General features: G+C 44.5%; 1 protein-coding gene across 1 annotated transcript in view; it reads left to right on the forward strand.

Moving 5' to 3' along the window:
- The window catches only part of LOC117557572 (bromodomain-containing protein 3-like), a gene marked incomplete at its 3' end in the record, with an annotated part of 66,553 nt that overhangs the window by 12,136 nt on the left and 36,534 nt on the right, over positions 1 to 17,883 (forward strand). Inside the window, 1 exon segment of the mRNA XM_034233453.1 lies at positions 7,782 to 8,078. Coding sequence (XP_034089344.1) covers positions 7,987 to 8,078 — 92 coding nt within the window.

Here is a 17,883-nt window from a genome sequence, read left to right on the forward strand (position 1 = left end):
TCTGCTCGTGGATCTTAAATCTCTGCTCGTGGATCTCAAATCTCTGCTTCTGGATCTCAAATCTCTGCTCGTGGATCTCAAATCTCTGCTTCTGGATCTCAAATCTCTGCTCCTGGATCTCAAATCTCTGCTCGTGGATCTCAAATCTCTGCTCGTGGATCTTAAATCTCTGCTTCTGGATCTTAAATCTCTGCTCGTGGATCTCAAATCTCTGCTCCTGGATCTTAAATCTCTGCTCGTGGATCTCAAATCTCTGCTTCTGGATCTTAAATCTCTGCTCCTGGATCTTAAATCTCTGCTCGTGGATCTCAAATCTCTGCTTCTGGATCTTAAATCTCTGCTCCTGGATCTCAAATCTCTGCTCCTGGATCTCAAATCTCTGCTCCTGGATCTTAAATCTCTGCTCCTGGATCTCAAATCTCTGCTCCTGGATCTCAAATCTCTGCTCCTGGATCTCAAATCTCTGCTCCTGGATCTCAAATCTCTGCTTCTGGATCTCAAATCTCTGCTTCTGGATCTTAAATCTCTGCTCCTGGATCTCAAATCTCTGCTTCTGGATCTCAAATCTCTGCTCCTGGATCTCAAATCTCTGCTAGTGGATCTCAAATCTCTGCTTCTGGATCTTAAATCTCTGCTTCTGGATCTCAAATCTCTGCTCCTGGATCTCAAATCTCTGCTCCTGGATCTCAAATCTCTGCTTCTGGATCTTAAATCTCTGCTCGTGGATCTCAAATCTCTGCTCCTGGATCTCAAATCTCTGCTTCTGGATCTCAAATCTTTTTATTACATTTCATCACATTTAGCTGACGCTTTTATCCAAAGCGACTTACAATAAGTACATTCGACCAGGAAGACACAACCTTGAAGAAAACAGAATCATAAAGTACATCAGGTTTCATAGAGCCAAACATTTCAAGTGCTACTCAACTGGCTTTAGGTAATCCAGTCCTTTATTAGTATAAAAGTGCTTCGTTAATCGTTCTAACGCTCGAAGTGGAGTCGAAAGAGATGAGTTTTCAGTTTGCGCCGGAAGATGTGCAAGCTATCTGCTGTCCTGATGTCAATGGGGAGCTCATTCCACCATCTTGGAGCCAGGATAGCAAACCCACGTGTTTTCGCCGATGGGAACTTGGGTCCCCCTCGCAGCGAGGGTGCAGCGAGTCGTTTGGCTGATGCAGAGCGTAGTGCACGCGCTGGGGTGTACGGTTTAACCATGTCCTGGATGTAGGAAGGGCCAGATCCATTCGCAGCATGGTAAGCAAGTACCAGTGTCTTGAAGTGGATTCTAGCAGTTACCGGAAGCCAGTGAAGGGAGCGGAGGAGCGGAGTGGTGTGGGAACATTTAGGAAGGTTGAAGACCAGACGAGCCGCTGCATTCTGGATGAGCTGCAGAGGTCGGATGGTACATGCAGGTAGACCAGCCAGGAGGGAGTTGCAGTAGTCTAGGCGTGAGATGACGAGAGCCTGGACCAGAACCTGAGTCGCTTTCTGAGTCAGCTGGGGACGTATCCTCCTGATGTTGTAAAGCGTGTATCTGCAGCAGCGGGTTGTAGCAGCGATGTTTGCAGTGAAGGACAGGTTGTTATCTAGGGTCACACCCAGATTCCTTGCAGTCTGAGTCGGGGAAACAACTGAGGTGCCGATGTTGATTGTTAGGTCAAGAGTGGGACAATCTTTTCCCGGGAGGAAGAGCAGCTCAGTCTTGTCAAGGTTGAGCTTGAGGTGGTGAGCAGACATCCACTGAGAGATGTCAGCTAGACAAGCAGAGATGCGTGCGACGACCTGGGTCTCTGAGCGGGGAAAGGACAGAATTAATTGGGTGTCGTCAGCGTAGCAGTGGTAAGAAAAACCATGCGGGCTAATGACTGATCCGAGCGAGTTTGTGTACAAGGAGAAGAGGAGGGGACCAAGAACAGAGCCCTGAGGGACCCCTGTAGTTAATTGACAAGGGTCGGACTCAGACCCTCTCCAAGTCACCCTGTAGGTACGGTCTTTCAGGTATGAGATGAGGAGGGAAAGAGCAGAGCCAGAAACTCCAAGTTTTTGGAGAGTGCGAAGGAGGATCTGATGATTCACCGTGTCGAATGCAGCAGACAGGTCCAACAGGATGATGACAGAGGAGAGGGATGCAGTTTTGGCAGTGTGCAGTTCCTCCGTGACAGCAATGAGAGCAGTTTCTGTGGAGTGACCTGCCTTGAAACCAGACTGGTGCGGATCCAGAAGGTTGTTCTGATTGAGATAACAGGAGAGTTGTTTAAAGACAGCGCGTTCAAGTGATTTAGACAGGAACGGGAGGAGAGAGACAGGCCTGTAGTTTATAACATCAGACGGGTTGAGAGTGGGTTTCTTTAGGAGAGGGTTTACTCTTGCCTCCTTGAGACTGTTTGGAAAGTGACCAGAAGTTAGAGAAGTGTTGATGAAATGGGTGAGAAACGGTAGAATATCAGGAGCGATAGTCTGAAGGAGGTTTGAAGGGATAGGGTCCAGAGGACAGGTGGTAGGGCGGGCAGAGGTAATGAGGGTAAGAACCTCACTTGGAGAGAGAGGGGAAAAGGAGGTTAGTGTGTTGGTGGAAGGAAGGTCAGGTGACCCAGCGGTGAGTAAAGGTGAGTCAGAAAAAGAAGAGCGAATATCATTAACCTTTTTTTCAAAGTGGGTAACAAAGTCGCTTGACAGAAGTGAGGAGGGGGGAGGAGCTTTTGGAGGGTCCAAGAGGGTGGAGAAGATGGAAAATAGTTTTTTAGGATTGGAATAGGAAGATTGGATCTTATCTTGAAAGAAAGTGCTTTTTGCCTGAGAGATCGAAGCAGAGAAAGAGGAGAGGAGAGCCTGATAGGTTAGGAGGTCGTCACGGTGTTTGGATTTCCACCATTTCCGCTCTGCTGCCCTAAGGACGGTTCTATTAGCACGCAGTGCATCATTTAGCCAGGGAGCCGGAGGGGACTGACGAGCCTGCAGAGATGTGAGAGGACAGAGCGAGTCCAGAGTGGATGAGAGAGTAGAGAGGAGAGTTTCTGCAGCAGAGTTTGGAGGCAGGAGTTGGAACGAATCAGAGGAAGGGAGGGCTGAGAGCACCGATGAGGCAAAGGTAGAGGGGGAGAGGGAGCGAAGGTTACGGCGTACAAGTGCAGTATGAGAAGAGATTAGTTTGTTATGTTTGGAAAGGGATAGAGAGAATGAAATGAAGAAGTGATCGGATGTGTGGAGCGGGTTTACAGAGAGGTTAGAAGTAGCGCAGTTCCTTGAGAATATGAGATCAAGGACATTGCCAGCTTTATGAGTCGGTGGGGACGGAGAGAGTGAGAAAGCAAAAGCGGTTAACAGAGATGTTAGTTCGTCTATCTTCCCCATCTGGAGGTTGAAGTCTCCGAGAAGTACAGCGGGAGGGCCAGTTTCAGGGATGAGTGAGAGGAGATGATCTAATTCCTCCAAGAAGTCCCCCAAGGCGCCTGGCGGACGGTAGAGAACAACAATGGTTAACTGTATAGGATGGGTTACTGTGACGGCATGGAACTCAAAGGTGGAAGGAGTAAAGTTAGGTAGCTTGAAGAGGGAAAAGCTCCATTTGGGAGAGAGCAGGAGACCAGTGCCACCTCCTCTGCCAGTGGGTCTGGGTGTATGGGAGAAGGAATATGCAGTGGAGAGAGCTGCTGAGGTGGATGTGTTGGATGGAGTAATCCAGGTCTCAGTGAGAGCAAGGAAATCCAGAGACTGCAGGGAGGCGTAGCCAGAGATGAAGTCAGCCTTAGGAACAGCTGACTGGCAGTTCCACAGGCCACCTGAAACTAGATGATGGATCTCAGTGGAGCACGTGGGATAGACGAGAGCAGGCCGGTTATATCGATTAGGAGATACACGGGGCCAAATCTCTGCTCCTGGATCTCAAATCTCTGCTCCTGGATCTCAAATCTCTGCTTCTGGATCTCAAATCTCTGCTCCTGGATCTCAAATCTCTGCTCCTGGATCTTAAATCTCTGCTCCTGGATCTCAAATCTCTGCTCCTGGATCTCAAATCTCTGCTTCTGGATCTCAAATCTCTGCTCCTGGATCTCAAATCTCTGCTCCTGGATCTCAAATCTCTGCTCCTGGATCTCAAATCTCTGCTCCTGGATCTCAAATCTCTGCTCCTGGATCTCAAATCTCTGCTCCTGGATCTCAAATCTCTGCTCCTGGATCTCAAATCTCTGCTCCTGGATCTCAAATCTCTGCTCGTGGATCTCAAATCTCTGCTCCTGAGACATGAACACAGTCTGCGTCTGATCACTTCTCTGCTCCTACCAACCACTAACAGGCTCCTGAGACATGAACACAGTCTGCGTCTGATCACTTCTCTGCTCCTGAAGACATGAACACAGTCTGCATCTGAACACCTCTCTGCTCCTGAGACATGAACACAGTCTGCATCTGAACACCTCTCTGCTCCTGAGACATGAACACAGTCTGCATCTGAACACCTCTCTGCTCCTGAAGACATGAACACAGTCTGCATCTGAACACCTCTCTGCTCCTGAAGACATGAACACAGTCTGCATCTGAACACCTCTCTGCTCCTGAGACATGAACACAGTCTGCATCTGAACACCTCTCTGCTCCTGAGACATGAACACAGTCTGCATCTGAACACCTCTCTGCTCCTGAAGACATGAACACAGTCTGCATCTGAACACCTCTCTGCTCCTGAGACATGAACACAGTCTGCATCTGAACACCTCTCTGCTCCTGAGACATGAACACAGTCTGCATCTGAACACCTCTCTGCTCCTGAGACATGAACACAGTCTGCATCTGAACACCTCTCTGCTCCTGAAGACATGAACACAGTCTGCATCTGAACACCTCTCTGCTCCTGAAGACATGAACACAGTCTGCATCTGAACACCTCTCTGCTCCTGAGACATGAACACAGTCTGCATCTGAACACCTCTCTGCTCCTGAAGACATGAACACAGTCTGCATCTGAACACCTCTCTGCTCCTGAGACATGAACACAGTCTGCATCTGAACACCTCTCTGCTCCTGAGACATGAACACAGTCTGCATCTGAACACCTCTCTGCTCCTGAAGACATGAACACAGTCTGCATCTGAACACCTCTCTGCTCCTGAGACATGAACACAGTCTGCATCTGAACACCTCTCTGCTCCTGAGACATGAACACAGTCTGCATCTGAACACCTCTCTGCTCCTGAGACATGAACACAGTCTGCATCTGAACACCTCTCTGCTCCTGAAGACATGAACACAGTCTGCATCTGAACACCTCTCTGCTCCTGAGACATGAACACAGTCTGCATCTGAACACCTCTCTGCTCCTGAGACATGAACACAGTCTGCATCTGAACACCTCTCTGCTCCTGAGACATGAACACAGTCTGCATCTGAACACCTCTCTGCTCCTGAGACATGAACACAGTCTGCATCTGAACACCTCTCTGCTCCTGAGACATGAACACAGTCTGCATCTGAACACCTCTCTGCTCCTGAGACATGAACACAGTCTGCATCTGATCACTTCTCTGCTCCTGAAGACATGAACACAGTCTGCATCTGAACACCTCTCTGCTCCTGAGACATGAACACAGTCTGCATCTGAACACCTCTCTGCTCCTGAGACATGAACACAGTCTGCATCTGAACACCTCTCTGCTCCTGAGACATGAACACAGTCTGCATCTGAACACCTCTCTGCTCCTGAAGACATGAACACAGTCTGCATCTGAACACCTCTCTGCTCCTGAGACATGAACACAGTCTGCATCTGAACACCTCTCTGCTCCTGAGACATGAACACAGTCTGCATCTGAACACCTCTCTGCTCCTGAGACATGAACACAGTCTGCATCTGAACACCTCTCTGCTCCTGAGACATGAACACAGTCTGCATCTGAACACCTCTCTGCTCCTGAAGACATGAACACAGTCTGCATCTGAACACCTCTCTGCTCCTGAAGACATGAACACAGTCTGCATCTGAACACCTCTCTGCTCCTGAAGACATGAACACAGTCTGCATCTGAACACCTCTCTGCTCCTGAAGACATGAACACAGTCTGCATCTGAACACCTCTCTGCTCCTGAAGACATGAACACAGTCTGCATCTGAACACCTCTCTGCTCCTGAGACATGAACACAGTCTGCATCTGAACACCTCTCTGCTCCTGAGACATGAACACAGTCTGCATCTGAACACCTCTCTGCTCCTGAAGACATGAACACAGTCTGCATCTGAAAGACACCCTGAATTATCCTCTTTATTCTGACCCATATTACAACCAGAGCTACAAGTATTTAGTTTATTCAATTCAATTCAATTCAAAACCTTTATTTATCAGGTAAAATCCCATTGAGATCAATGATCTATTTTTCAAGGGAGACCTGCAGCAGTAGGTTCCACAAGAAGACATAAACAACAGAACAACAAAAGGACATCATACAGCAAAATGTACAGGGATTACAATTTACATATTTAACCACAAGTACAGGTACCAACAGCATCTGATTGAGTAGCATCCAACCGAGCTTTAAAAACATGTAGTGGTGCTAGCTTGGTCATTTTCCATTCTTTTTGCAGACTGTTCCATGTTAGTGGAGCTGCACATCTAAAAGCTTTCTTCCCTAAGACAGTCCTAGCACTTGGCACATTTAATAAAACCACACATCATATGACTGTGTGTAAATGGGAGTCCAAGCTATCCAAAGATAGATATGTATTATCTAAATCTTGTTCCTAGCGGTCCGATCAGACACTGCTTCTCCCCCAAATATCAGTATTAATGATAAACATTGAAACTGATCATCAGGCGCTTCTGCTGCTAGGATTTAACATTTTGGAAATGTGTGGTTTTGTTGGAATCGTCTGTTATTGAATCAGAACTGTATTGCTCTGTTATTGTGGATTAATCTGCAGATCTTCTACGTTACGTCTCAGATGCCCCTTTCACAGAAACGCGTATTCAGCGCCGGCTCGGAGCTGGAGCCTGAAAAGTACCGGTTTTTCCTGTTCACACCGCAGAGGCGCCACCTCTTAGCTCCGGAATCCGGTTCACTTCCAGCTCCAAAAAATTGTCGGTCTCGAGGCAAGAGCTTCGGAGCTAAGAGGCGGCGTCGCTTACGAGGCGGGGGCGGCGGCGTTGAAGTAGATGCTGAAGACAACAAAGAAGTCTTGCATTTCGCATGTGATGTTTGTAAAGTTCCAAGTAAAGTCGTCCCTTGTAAAGTCGTCCGATGCCTTCCATTTCGTTTCGTAAGAGGATACGTTATTGTTGTTGTTGTCGATGTGAGGGATTTCCACGCGGTTTGGATTTTATGAAGCAGGCACGTAAACGGTGACGTCATGACGCAGCAGCGGCAGCTCTGGGCGGTGTGAACAGAGCGGGAGCAGAAAAGGGGAAACCGGAGCTGAACCAGAAAAGCTCCCGCTCGGAACTAGAAAGGGAAAAGCGCTGGTGTGAAAGCCGCAAGAGTCCAAGATGGAGATATTCACTTTAATATAAACAGGGCAGATTACAGAGGAGCGGTTTAGAGACATCTCCGCTCTGAAGAAGCTGCTATATCAAGAGTCTGTCGAACATCTCACAAAACATGGGTCAATAGTTCTGGGGAGAAACGTCCATTTACAGAATAATATCAATTAATTCCCTTTAATATGAAACCCAGAGAAAATGATATTCCTGCAGAAACAGGACTTTAGTGATTAATTAATATCTTAATGTGAAGTATTTTAATGTCTGAGGCTCCTGTGTTTCAGCTGTTAATGAGTGTGTGTGTGTGTGTGTGTCAGGTTGTGCGATGGGAGTTTGTCTCCTCGGGGGAAACATCGAGCAGAAGAATCAACGCCACCAACGAGACCTGGACTGAACGCACACTAACGTACCTGTGTGCCCTCACACACATACACACCCCCTCAGGCTGCAGAGGGAGTTGTTTTCCCCTTCAGGTCAGACACTGCCGTCCCACAGTGCATTGCAGCGTCACCGCCGTCCACCATGTCGGACGCCCCTGAGGCTGCGCCCCCCAGCCCCCCCACGGTCACCAACCCTCAGCCCCCCGAGGTCACCAACGCCACCAAGCCCGGCAGGTAGGGACACACACACACACACACACACACACACACACACACACACACACACACACACACACACACACACACACACACCTTTACTCAGTACCCCTCAATCTCCCAGGCCGGAAGGAACACCTTTACCTTTACTCAGTATCCCCCAGACAGGTAGGAACACCTTTACCTTTACTCAGTACCCCTCAATCCCCCAGGCCGGAAGGAACACCTTTACCTTTACTCAGTACCCCTCAATCTCCCAGACAGGTAGGAACACCTTCACCTTTACTCAGTACCCCTCATTTACACTCAGCTCACTAGAGACAGGAGACACACACTGTCCTTCCTCAAGTAGAAGTACACACATCCTTTCCTCAAGTAGAAGTACACATCCTTTCCTCGAGTAGAAGTACACATCCTTTCCTCGAGTAGAAGTACACATCCTTTCCTCGAGTAGAAGTACACATCCTTTCCTCGAGTAGAAGTACACATCCTTTCCTCGAGTAGAAGTACACATCCTTTCCTCGAGTAGAAGTACACATCCTTTCCTCGAGTAGAAGTACACATCCTTTCCTCGAGTAGAAGTACACACATCCTTTCCTCGAGTAGAAGTACACACATCCTTTCCTCGAGTAGAAGTACACACATCCTTTCCTCGAGTAGAAGTACACACATCCTTTCCTCGAGTAGAAGTACACATCCTCTCCTCGAGTTGAAGTACACATCCTTTCCTCAAGTAGAAGTACACATCCTTTCCTCGAGTAGAAGTACACATCCTTTCCTCGAGTAGAAGTACACATCCTTTACTCGAGTAGAAGTACACATCCTTTACTCGAGTAGAAGTACACATCCTTTACTCGAGTAGAAGTACACATCCTTTACTCGAGTAGAAGTACACATCCTTTCCTCGAGTAGAAGTACACATCCTTTCCTCGAGTAGAATTACACACATCCTTTCCTCGAGTAGAAGTACACATCCTCTCCTCAAGTTGAAGTACACATCCTCTCCTCAAGTTGAAGTACACATCCTCTCCTCAAGTAGAAGTACACATCCTTTCCTCAAGTAGAAGTACACATCCTTTCCTTAAGTAGAAGTACACATCCTTTCCTCGAGTAGAAGTACACATCCTTTCCTCGAGTAGAAGTACACATCCTTTCCTCGAGTAGAAGTACACATCCTTTCCTCGAGTAGAAGTACACACATCCTTTCCTCGAGTAGAAGTACACATCCTCTCCTCAAGTTGAAGTACACATCCTTTCCTCAAGAAGTACACATCCTTTCCTCAAGTAGAAGTACACACATCCTTTTCTCAAGTGGAAGTACACATCCTTTACTCAAGTACAAGTACACACATCCTTTACTCAAGTAGAAGTACACACATCCTTTTTTTTAATTCTCTGTCAAAGCGTCTTTGAGTTTCTAGAAAAGCGCTGTACAAGTCTCATGTATTAAGTAAAAAGTACCCATAACTTTGTGTCCTTGTGACTCTTCACCTGATTTGCTGTATTCACTGTTCCATGTCTGATATGTGTAATGTAGTGATGTAAAGCGCTTTGAGCATTCAGAAAAGTGCTCTAATAAATGTAATGAAACACAGATTAAAACTAGAGAATGCAATTCCTGAAGAAATTGCTAGTGAGCAGTAGGGCTGTAGCGATACACTAATCTCACGATACGATACGATACACGATATTCAGCCAACGATACGATATATATCACGATATTCAGCCAACAATACAATTCGATATAATTCGATACACTTATATCATTTTCTGAAAGATTTTAAAGGGACAGTGTGATTTTGGTGACATCTTGTGAGTGTTCCATTGACTTGGATTGAATTAATTCAACTGAAAACTGAAATTATACAATATATGGCTCCGACAGAGAGTCTACAGCTTGCAAATGCTGGACAAAATGAATCAAAAGATGTGGTGAGAAAATTAGTTTCATTTATTGAAACAGTGCAAACTGTAGCTTACAAGCCTTTGAAACGTAAGTACATAAAGTGCAGTATCACAATGGAGAATTAAAAGGTGCAGCAGGTGGCGGAACACGGGGGATTTGAATGGGACTTGTTAGAAATTAAAATCAATGTTTTGATGGCATAAAGTACCTTAAACATACCGTCAGTTTAAATGCTGTTTTATACTGAAAAACCAGAAGTTCTTGTGCACAACCAGTTGTTAAGCTTTTATTCTGAAAATCCTTCATCTCTGGTTAGCATTTAGCATGTGGCTAATATACCATTTACTATAGAGGTGAATTTAGTAGCGATATGACACGGAGTGTTGCACACCGAAACCTACTGATTTCAACACTACAACTATAGACGTCGAGATATTATTATTACATAATATTAAATGAAGGTACAGTTTATTTGAATACGTTTGTTTACAGACGTGGGTAGCATGAGACAACATTCGGAACTACCGGAAATGATACCAGCCGTGAAGTATTTTTAGAGTATTGATTACAGCGTTTAAAATGTATTAAATGAAAAGTCATGAAAGAGATAAGGAGAAGAAAAGGCGTGTTTAGTTATATATTTAATGTACAATGTCTGAATCCTCTGTAATGCGCAACAACGAACATTGGAGACGTGGAGGGCCGGCCCCCTGCAGAGGATATTTAACAGCTGGAAAGGTGGAGCTCGCTCTCTTCCCTTCGCTCACGAGAGCCAGAACACAGCTGTTTTTCTGACTGAACCATCTTCTGCTTGTAACATTACCGCGCTTTTTATTAATTAAAGTATACATTTGAACCTTCTCAGAGACTCAATTAGTCTCCTTTTTAAAGCTTCTCTCCTGGACGCGAGAATAACGAACACAGTTATCAGACTTAATGTATCGATACCCGCGGCTGAAATATCGATACTTTCTCGGAAAACTAAATATCGATATATATATCGCAGGATCGATTAAATTGCACAGCCCTAGTGGGAATGCTTTATGCTGAAAAGCTGACGCTAAACTGCTATGCTGAAATGTAATGTGTAAGAAGAAAGTGAATAATTTAGATTGAAATGACACATGAACTCTGGGGGCTTGAATGTGTGATGAGAGAAGAAAAGAAAGTAAAAAGGTTTGGAAAAGCAGCAGAATATTTGAACTGCAAACTTCTGAACTAACTTGATGGCGAATGATCTGTCGCCATGCCAACGGCATTTGATGACATCCCATAATACGCTTAGATGCGTTGATGGCTGCATCGTTATCAAACCTGTGAAGTTTTGGGCCATTTCGAGCATTTTCACTGAAGTTATGAGAAAACCGTGTTTCATGGCAAGCATTGTGTTGCCAACTTGCCATGGCAACGACATTTGAAGAAATCTAAAAAAAGACCCGTATATGTCTTCACGGCTGGACTGTTAGCACACATGTGAAGTTTGAGCACTTTTTGAACATTTTCATAGGAGTTATAGCGACATCGTCTTTAATGGCGAGGGATGTGTTTCCATGGAAACGGCATATGATGACACCCCATAATTGACGTAGAGCTGTTGAGGGCAGGACCATTATCTGAAGTCTGCTGCTCTGAGCATGTCAGTTGGAGTTATGACATCATCGTGTTCCATGAAACAGGTGTTTATATTTGAGCTAATGACGTGTCCAGAGATCAAAGGTTTCCATGGTGATATAATAATAAATAATTTTGTGCGTAGCATAACGGATAGTTGGAATGCTGTATCAGAATTCCCACTAAATAACCTACAGTACAGTGAACATACTAGAACCAAAACCAAGTTTCTATTTTAGAAAAGCTGACACTGTAGTGCATCGCTGGTTTTAAAAGTGATTTATAAGAGTCATGTTTAAAGATGTGCAATAGTGTGTGTCGTTAGTTAGCTGATCAAATGGCTTACGGCCCGTCTACACTACAGGCGTCAAAAAATGCTTTCAACGCTTCGCCCATTCATTTGAATGGGGTGACGTAGGATATTTTCAAACTTCGCCGAACTGCATTGTGGGTAGCATGGCAAGGCGTTGCAAGCATCGCGAGCGTCTATCGGCGTCAAAAGTTGAACAATGTTCAACTTTTGAGGCTCGATGCTTGCTCGAAGCTGGCGTCAGCCAATGAAATCCCGTTTATGCAAATCTGCCAGTACAAGCTAGCCAATCAAACCGCGTGTATGCTGGGAGACTACGCAGGTCTTTTCCTCATATTCAAAAAAATGGAGGGAAAATTCATTATAGCGGTAGTGAATCACCCGGTGCTGTATGATCAGTCTCTGTTCATTTACCGGGATACAAACCGGAGGAGCGAGGCATGGAGGGAGGTGGCAGAGACAGTGGGTGAAACTGGTAGGTTTTCGCCTGTTTGGGGATTTTATATCCAGTTTACTTCGTTTTAACATTGCTATTGCTTTGTATGTCGGGGGCGGGAGATTCATGTGATTGGTTGTTGGTCGCGTTGCTCGCAAAAAATCGCCAAGCCTCAGACACGCCCAGCTTCAAGCTTTTTCTACGCCTGTAATGTAGACGGGCCGTTAGGGATAAATATATTGACTACAAGAGCTTGAATCAAACAAGCAACCTTGTATTTGAAAGATTAACTGACATAGCAACAGTCGCACGTGGTATATAAGTGATGTGGCTGAGTACTTTAAAGGGTTCATGAATAGAGGGGACTTGAATGTGAAATAAGAACAAGAAAATAAAAGTCTAAATGCATGAAAAAGCAGCAGAATATTATTACATTATATTGCATTTAGCTGAGGCTTTTATCCAAAGCGACTTACAATAAGTGCGTTCGACCAACAAAATACAACCTTGAAGAAAACGGAATCATAAAGTACATCAGGTTTCATAGAGCAAAAACATTTCAAGTGCTACTCAACTGGCTTTAGGTAAGCCAGTCCTTTATTAGTATAAAAGTGCTTCGTTAATAGTTCTATCGCTCGAAGTGGAGTCGAAAGAGATGAGTTTTCAGTCTGGAAGGTGTGTAAGCTATCTGCTGTCCTGATGTCAATGGGGAGCTCATTCCACCATCTTGGAGCCAGGATAGCAAACCCACGTGTTTCTGCTGATGGGAACTTGGGTCCCCCTCGCAGCGAGGGTGCAACGAGCCGTTTGGCTGATGCAGAGCGGAGTGCACGCGCTGGGGTGTACGGTTTAACCATGTCCTGGATGTAGGAAGGGCCAGATCCATTCGCAGCACGGTAAGCAAGTACCAGTGTCTTGAAGTGGATTCTAGCAGTTACCGGAAGCCAGTGAAGGGAGCGGAGGAGCGGAGTGGTGTGGGAACATTTAGGAAGGTTGAAGACCAGACGAGCCGCTGCATTCTGGATGAGCTGCAGAGGTCGGATGGCACATGCAGGTAGACCAGCCAGGAGGGAGTTGCAGTAGTCTAGGCGTGAGATGACGAGAGCCTGGACCAGAACCTGAGTCGCTTTCTGAGTCAGCTGGGAACGTATCTTCCTGATGTTGAAAAGCGTGTATCTGCAGCAGCGGGTTGTAGCAGCGATGTTTGCAGTGAAGGACAGGTTGTTATCTAGGGTCACACCCAGATTCCTTGCAGTCTGAGTCGGGGAAACAACTGAGGTGCCGATGTTGATTGTTAGGTCAAGAGTGGGACAATCTTTTCCCGGGAGGAAGAGCAGCTCAGTCTTGTCAAGGTTGAGCTTGAGGTGGTGAGCAGACATCCACTGAGAGATGTCAGCTAGACAAGCAGAGATGCGTGCGACGACCTGGGTCTCTGAGCGGGGAAAGGACAGAATTAATTGGGTGTCGTCAGCGTAGCAGTGGTATGAAAAACCATGCGGGCTAATGACTGATCCAGAGCGAGTTTGTGTACAAGGAGAAGAGGAGGGGACCAAGAACAGAGCCCTGAGGGACCCCCTGTAGTTAATTGACAAGGGTCGGACTCAGACCCTCTCCAAGTCACCCTGTAGGTACGGTCTTTCAGGTATGAGGTGAGGAGGGAAAGTGCAGAGCCTGAAACTCCAAGTTTTTGGAGAGTGCGAAGGAGGATCTGATGATTCACCGTGTCGAATGCAGCAGACAGGTCCAACAGGATGATGACAGAGGAGAGGGAGGCTGCTTTAGCAGTGTGCAGTTCCTCCGTGACAGCAATGAGAGCAGTTTCTGTGGAGTGACCTGCCTTGAAACCAGACTGGTGCGGATCCAGAAGGTTGTTCTGATGGAGATAATAGGAGAGTTGTTTAAAGACAGCGCATACGTAAAATAATACGTCACCAATAATGTCTAAAATATGTGGAACATGTTGAAGTCAGTATGAAGTCTCCATCAGACGGAAAAGAATAGGCTGAGACAGTCTGTTCAACTCCAGTGACCACGTCATGAGTCTGCTGCTCTAATGATGTCAATTGGAGTTATGACATCATCGTGTTCCATGACACAGGTGTTTATATTTGAGCTAACGACGTGTCCAGAGATCAAAGGTTTCCATGGTGATTAGTGAGAGGAGAGCATTTTCATTGTTCTGAATGAGAGATAAACCTGTTACATGTGAACGTTTTGTTGAAGAACTGTAAAGGTTTCTGAGTGATGTATTATGGGATGTATCTCTGGAATTATGAAAGTTATGAATGATAAAAGTAATAGCCATCGATTCCCGACCGAGTTGAACGTTTTGATGTTTGAACGGAGTTTCTGCGATGTTCAATGCGGGAGGAGAAGTGGCGCAAAATAACCCGGCAGAATAATAAAGAATTTTGTGCGTAGCATAACAGAACTAAACTAGAGAATGCAATTCCTGAAGAAATTGCTAGTGGGAATGCTTTATGCTGAAAAGCTGACGCTAAACTGCTATGCTGAAATGTAATGTGTAAGAAGAAAGTGAATAATTTAGATTGAAATGATACATGAACACTGGGGGCTTGAATGTGTGATGAGAGAAGAAAAGAAAGTAAAAAGGTTTGGAAAAGCAGCAGAATATTTGAACCGCAATCTTCTGAACTAAGTTGATGGTGAATGATCTGTCGCCATGGCAACGGCATTTGATGACACCCCATAATACGCTTAGATGCGTTGATGGCTGCATCGTTACCAAACCTGTGAAGTCTTGGGCTGTTTGGAGTAATTTCACTGAAGTTATGAGAAAACCGTGTTTCAAAGCGAGCATTGTGTTGCCATGGCAACGACATTTGAAGAAATCTCAAAACTGTCCCATAGATGTCTTCACGGCTGGACTGTTAGCACACTTGTGAAGTCTGAGCACTTTTTGAACATTTGCATAGGAGTTATAGCGGCATCATGTTTTATGGCGAGGGATGCGTTTCCATGGAAACGGCATATGGTAAGATCTCAGAGTTGGCGTAGAGCTGTGGAGGCATGGACCGGTGATATACAAGTGAAGATTGGGGGACGATTGGACCGTGTCCATTGGACTTACAGCCACATCGTGTTTCATGGTGAGTGGTCTGTCGCCATGGCAACGGCATTTCATAACACCCCATACTACGCTTAGATGCATTGATGGCTGCATCGTTATCAAACCTGTGAAGTTCTGGGCTGTTTGGAGTATTTTCACTGAAGCTATGAGAAAACCGTGTTTCAAGGCGAGCATTGTGTTGCCATGACAACGGCATTTGAAGAACTCTCCAAACTGTCCCGTAGATGTCTTCACGGCTGGACTGTTAGCACACTGTACCTGAAGTCTGAGCGTGTCAGCTGGAGCGATGACAGCATCGTGTTCCATGACACAGGTGTTTCTAGTTGAGCTAACGAGCTCTGCAGAGATCACAGGTTTCCATTGCTCTTTATGAGAGATGAACCTCTTACATGTGAACACTTTGTGGAAGAACCGTAACAGATATCTGTGACATTTCAAAACGTGGAGCATGTCAAGGAAGTTGAGTATCTGAAGTGTAATATTTGTGTACTTTCGAGTTAATAATGTGGCCTTTTTGGCAGTTTAACTAAAGGTGTGCGGCTGCTACCATGAGGAAATATCTGCCTGAAATTACAATGGGCTTCAATGGAGGCATGTTGAACGTTTTTGTCACTTCATGCCCTCAAGAGGCATTTTGTTGAATTATTTTTGCTTAATTATTTGTCATTTTCCAAGCTAAGAGATGTTTTCCTACGTTTATCATGATAAATGATGTCCCAGGAATGTAGGGTTTGGGAATTATGGCAGTTTAAAAAAAAAAATATGAAGGCAAATTTCAAGATTTCTCACCCTCTAGCTGTGACATCACGCACTCTAGTTAATGTTAAAATGTGAAGAAAACCTCTAAAACAAGGTCTGAACAAATGTTAATATCTCTAAAAGTAAGAATCAGATTTAAAAGTTGTTTCACACGAATAATGTCAACAAGATGTGTAACATTTTAAAGTTGGAATGAGGTTTCTGAGTGAAAGTATGAATGAACAGTTAGCAGTTGAATCGCATGAAGATTTGTTGAAGTCTGAAGATTTCCTCCATTGACTTCAATGTTAAAAAGTTGATGTATTATGAGATGTATCTCTGGAATTATGAAAGTTATGAATGAGAAAAGTAAGAGCCATCGATTCCCGACCGAGCTGAACGTTTTGATGTTTGAACAGAGTTTCTGCGATGTTCAATGCGGGAGAAGAAGAGGGCCAAAATAACCCGGCGGAATAATAATAATAAACTTTTCGTGCGTAGAATAACAGTTAGTGGGAATGCTGTTAAACTAGAGTAACCAGCCTGTTTTGAAAATGTAAGAAGTAGAAAGTACAGGTATTTGAGTTCAACATGTAAGAAGTAGAAAGTACAGGTATTTGTGTTCAACATGTAAGAAGTAGAAAGTACAGGTATTTGTGTTCAACATGTAAGAAGTAGAAAGTACAGGTATTTGTGTTCAACATGTAAGAAGTAGAAAGTACAGGTATTTGAGTTCAACATGTGAGAAGTAGAAAGTACAGGTATTTGGGTTCAACATGTAAGAAGTAGAAAGTACAGGTATTTGTGTTCAACATGTGAGAAGTAGAAAGTACAGGTATTTGTGTTCAACATGTAAGAAGTAGAAAGTACAGGTATTTGTGTTCAACATGTAAGAAGTAGAAAGTACAGGTATTTGGGTTCAACATGTGAGAAGTAGAAAGTACAGGTATTTGAGTTCAACATGTAAGAAGTAGAAAGTACAGCTATTTGGGTTCAACATGTACGAAGTAGAAAGTACAGGTATTTGTGTTCAACATGTAAGAAGTAGAAAGTACAGCTATTTGGGTTCAACATGTAAGAAGTAGAAAGTACAGGTATTTGTATTCAACATGTAAGAAGTAGAAAGTACAGGTATTTGTGTTCAACATGTAAGAAGTAGAAAGTACAGGTATTTGTGTTCAACATGTAAGAAGTAGAAAGTACAGGTATTTGTGTTCAACATGTAAGAAGTAGAAAGTACAGGTATTTGTGTTCAACATGTATGAAGTAGAAAGTACAGCTATTTGGGTTCAACATGTAAGAAGTAGAAAGTACAGGTATTTGTATTCAACATGTAAGAAGTAGAAAGTACAGGTATTTGTGTTCAACATGTAAGAAGTAGAAAGTACAGGTATTTGTGTTCAACATGTAAGAAGTAGAAAGTACAGGTATTTGTGTTCAACATGTAAGAAGTAGAAAGTACAGGTATTTGGGTTCAACATGTAAGAAGTAGAAAGTACAGGTATTTGTGTTCAACATGTATGAAGTAGAAAGTACAGCTATTTGGGTTCAACATGTAAGAAGTAGAAAGTACAGGTATTTGAGTTCAACATGTGAGAAGTAGAAAGTACAGGTATTTGTGTTCAACATGTAAGAAGTAGAAAGTACAGGTATTTGTGTTCAACATGTGAGAAGTAGAAAGTACAGGTATTTGTGTTCAACATGTAAGAAGTAGAAAGTACAGGTATTTGG

This window comes from Gymnodraco acuticeps, unplaced genomic scaffold (genome assembly GCF_902827175.1).
Source record: "Gymnodraco acuticeps unplaced genomic scaffold, fGymAcu1.1, whole genome shotgun sequence".
NCBI classification, from domain to species: domain Eukaryota; kingdom Metazoa; phylum Chordata; class Actinopteri; order Perciformes; family Bathydraconidae; genus Gymnodraco; species Gymnodraco acuticeps.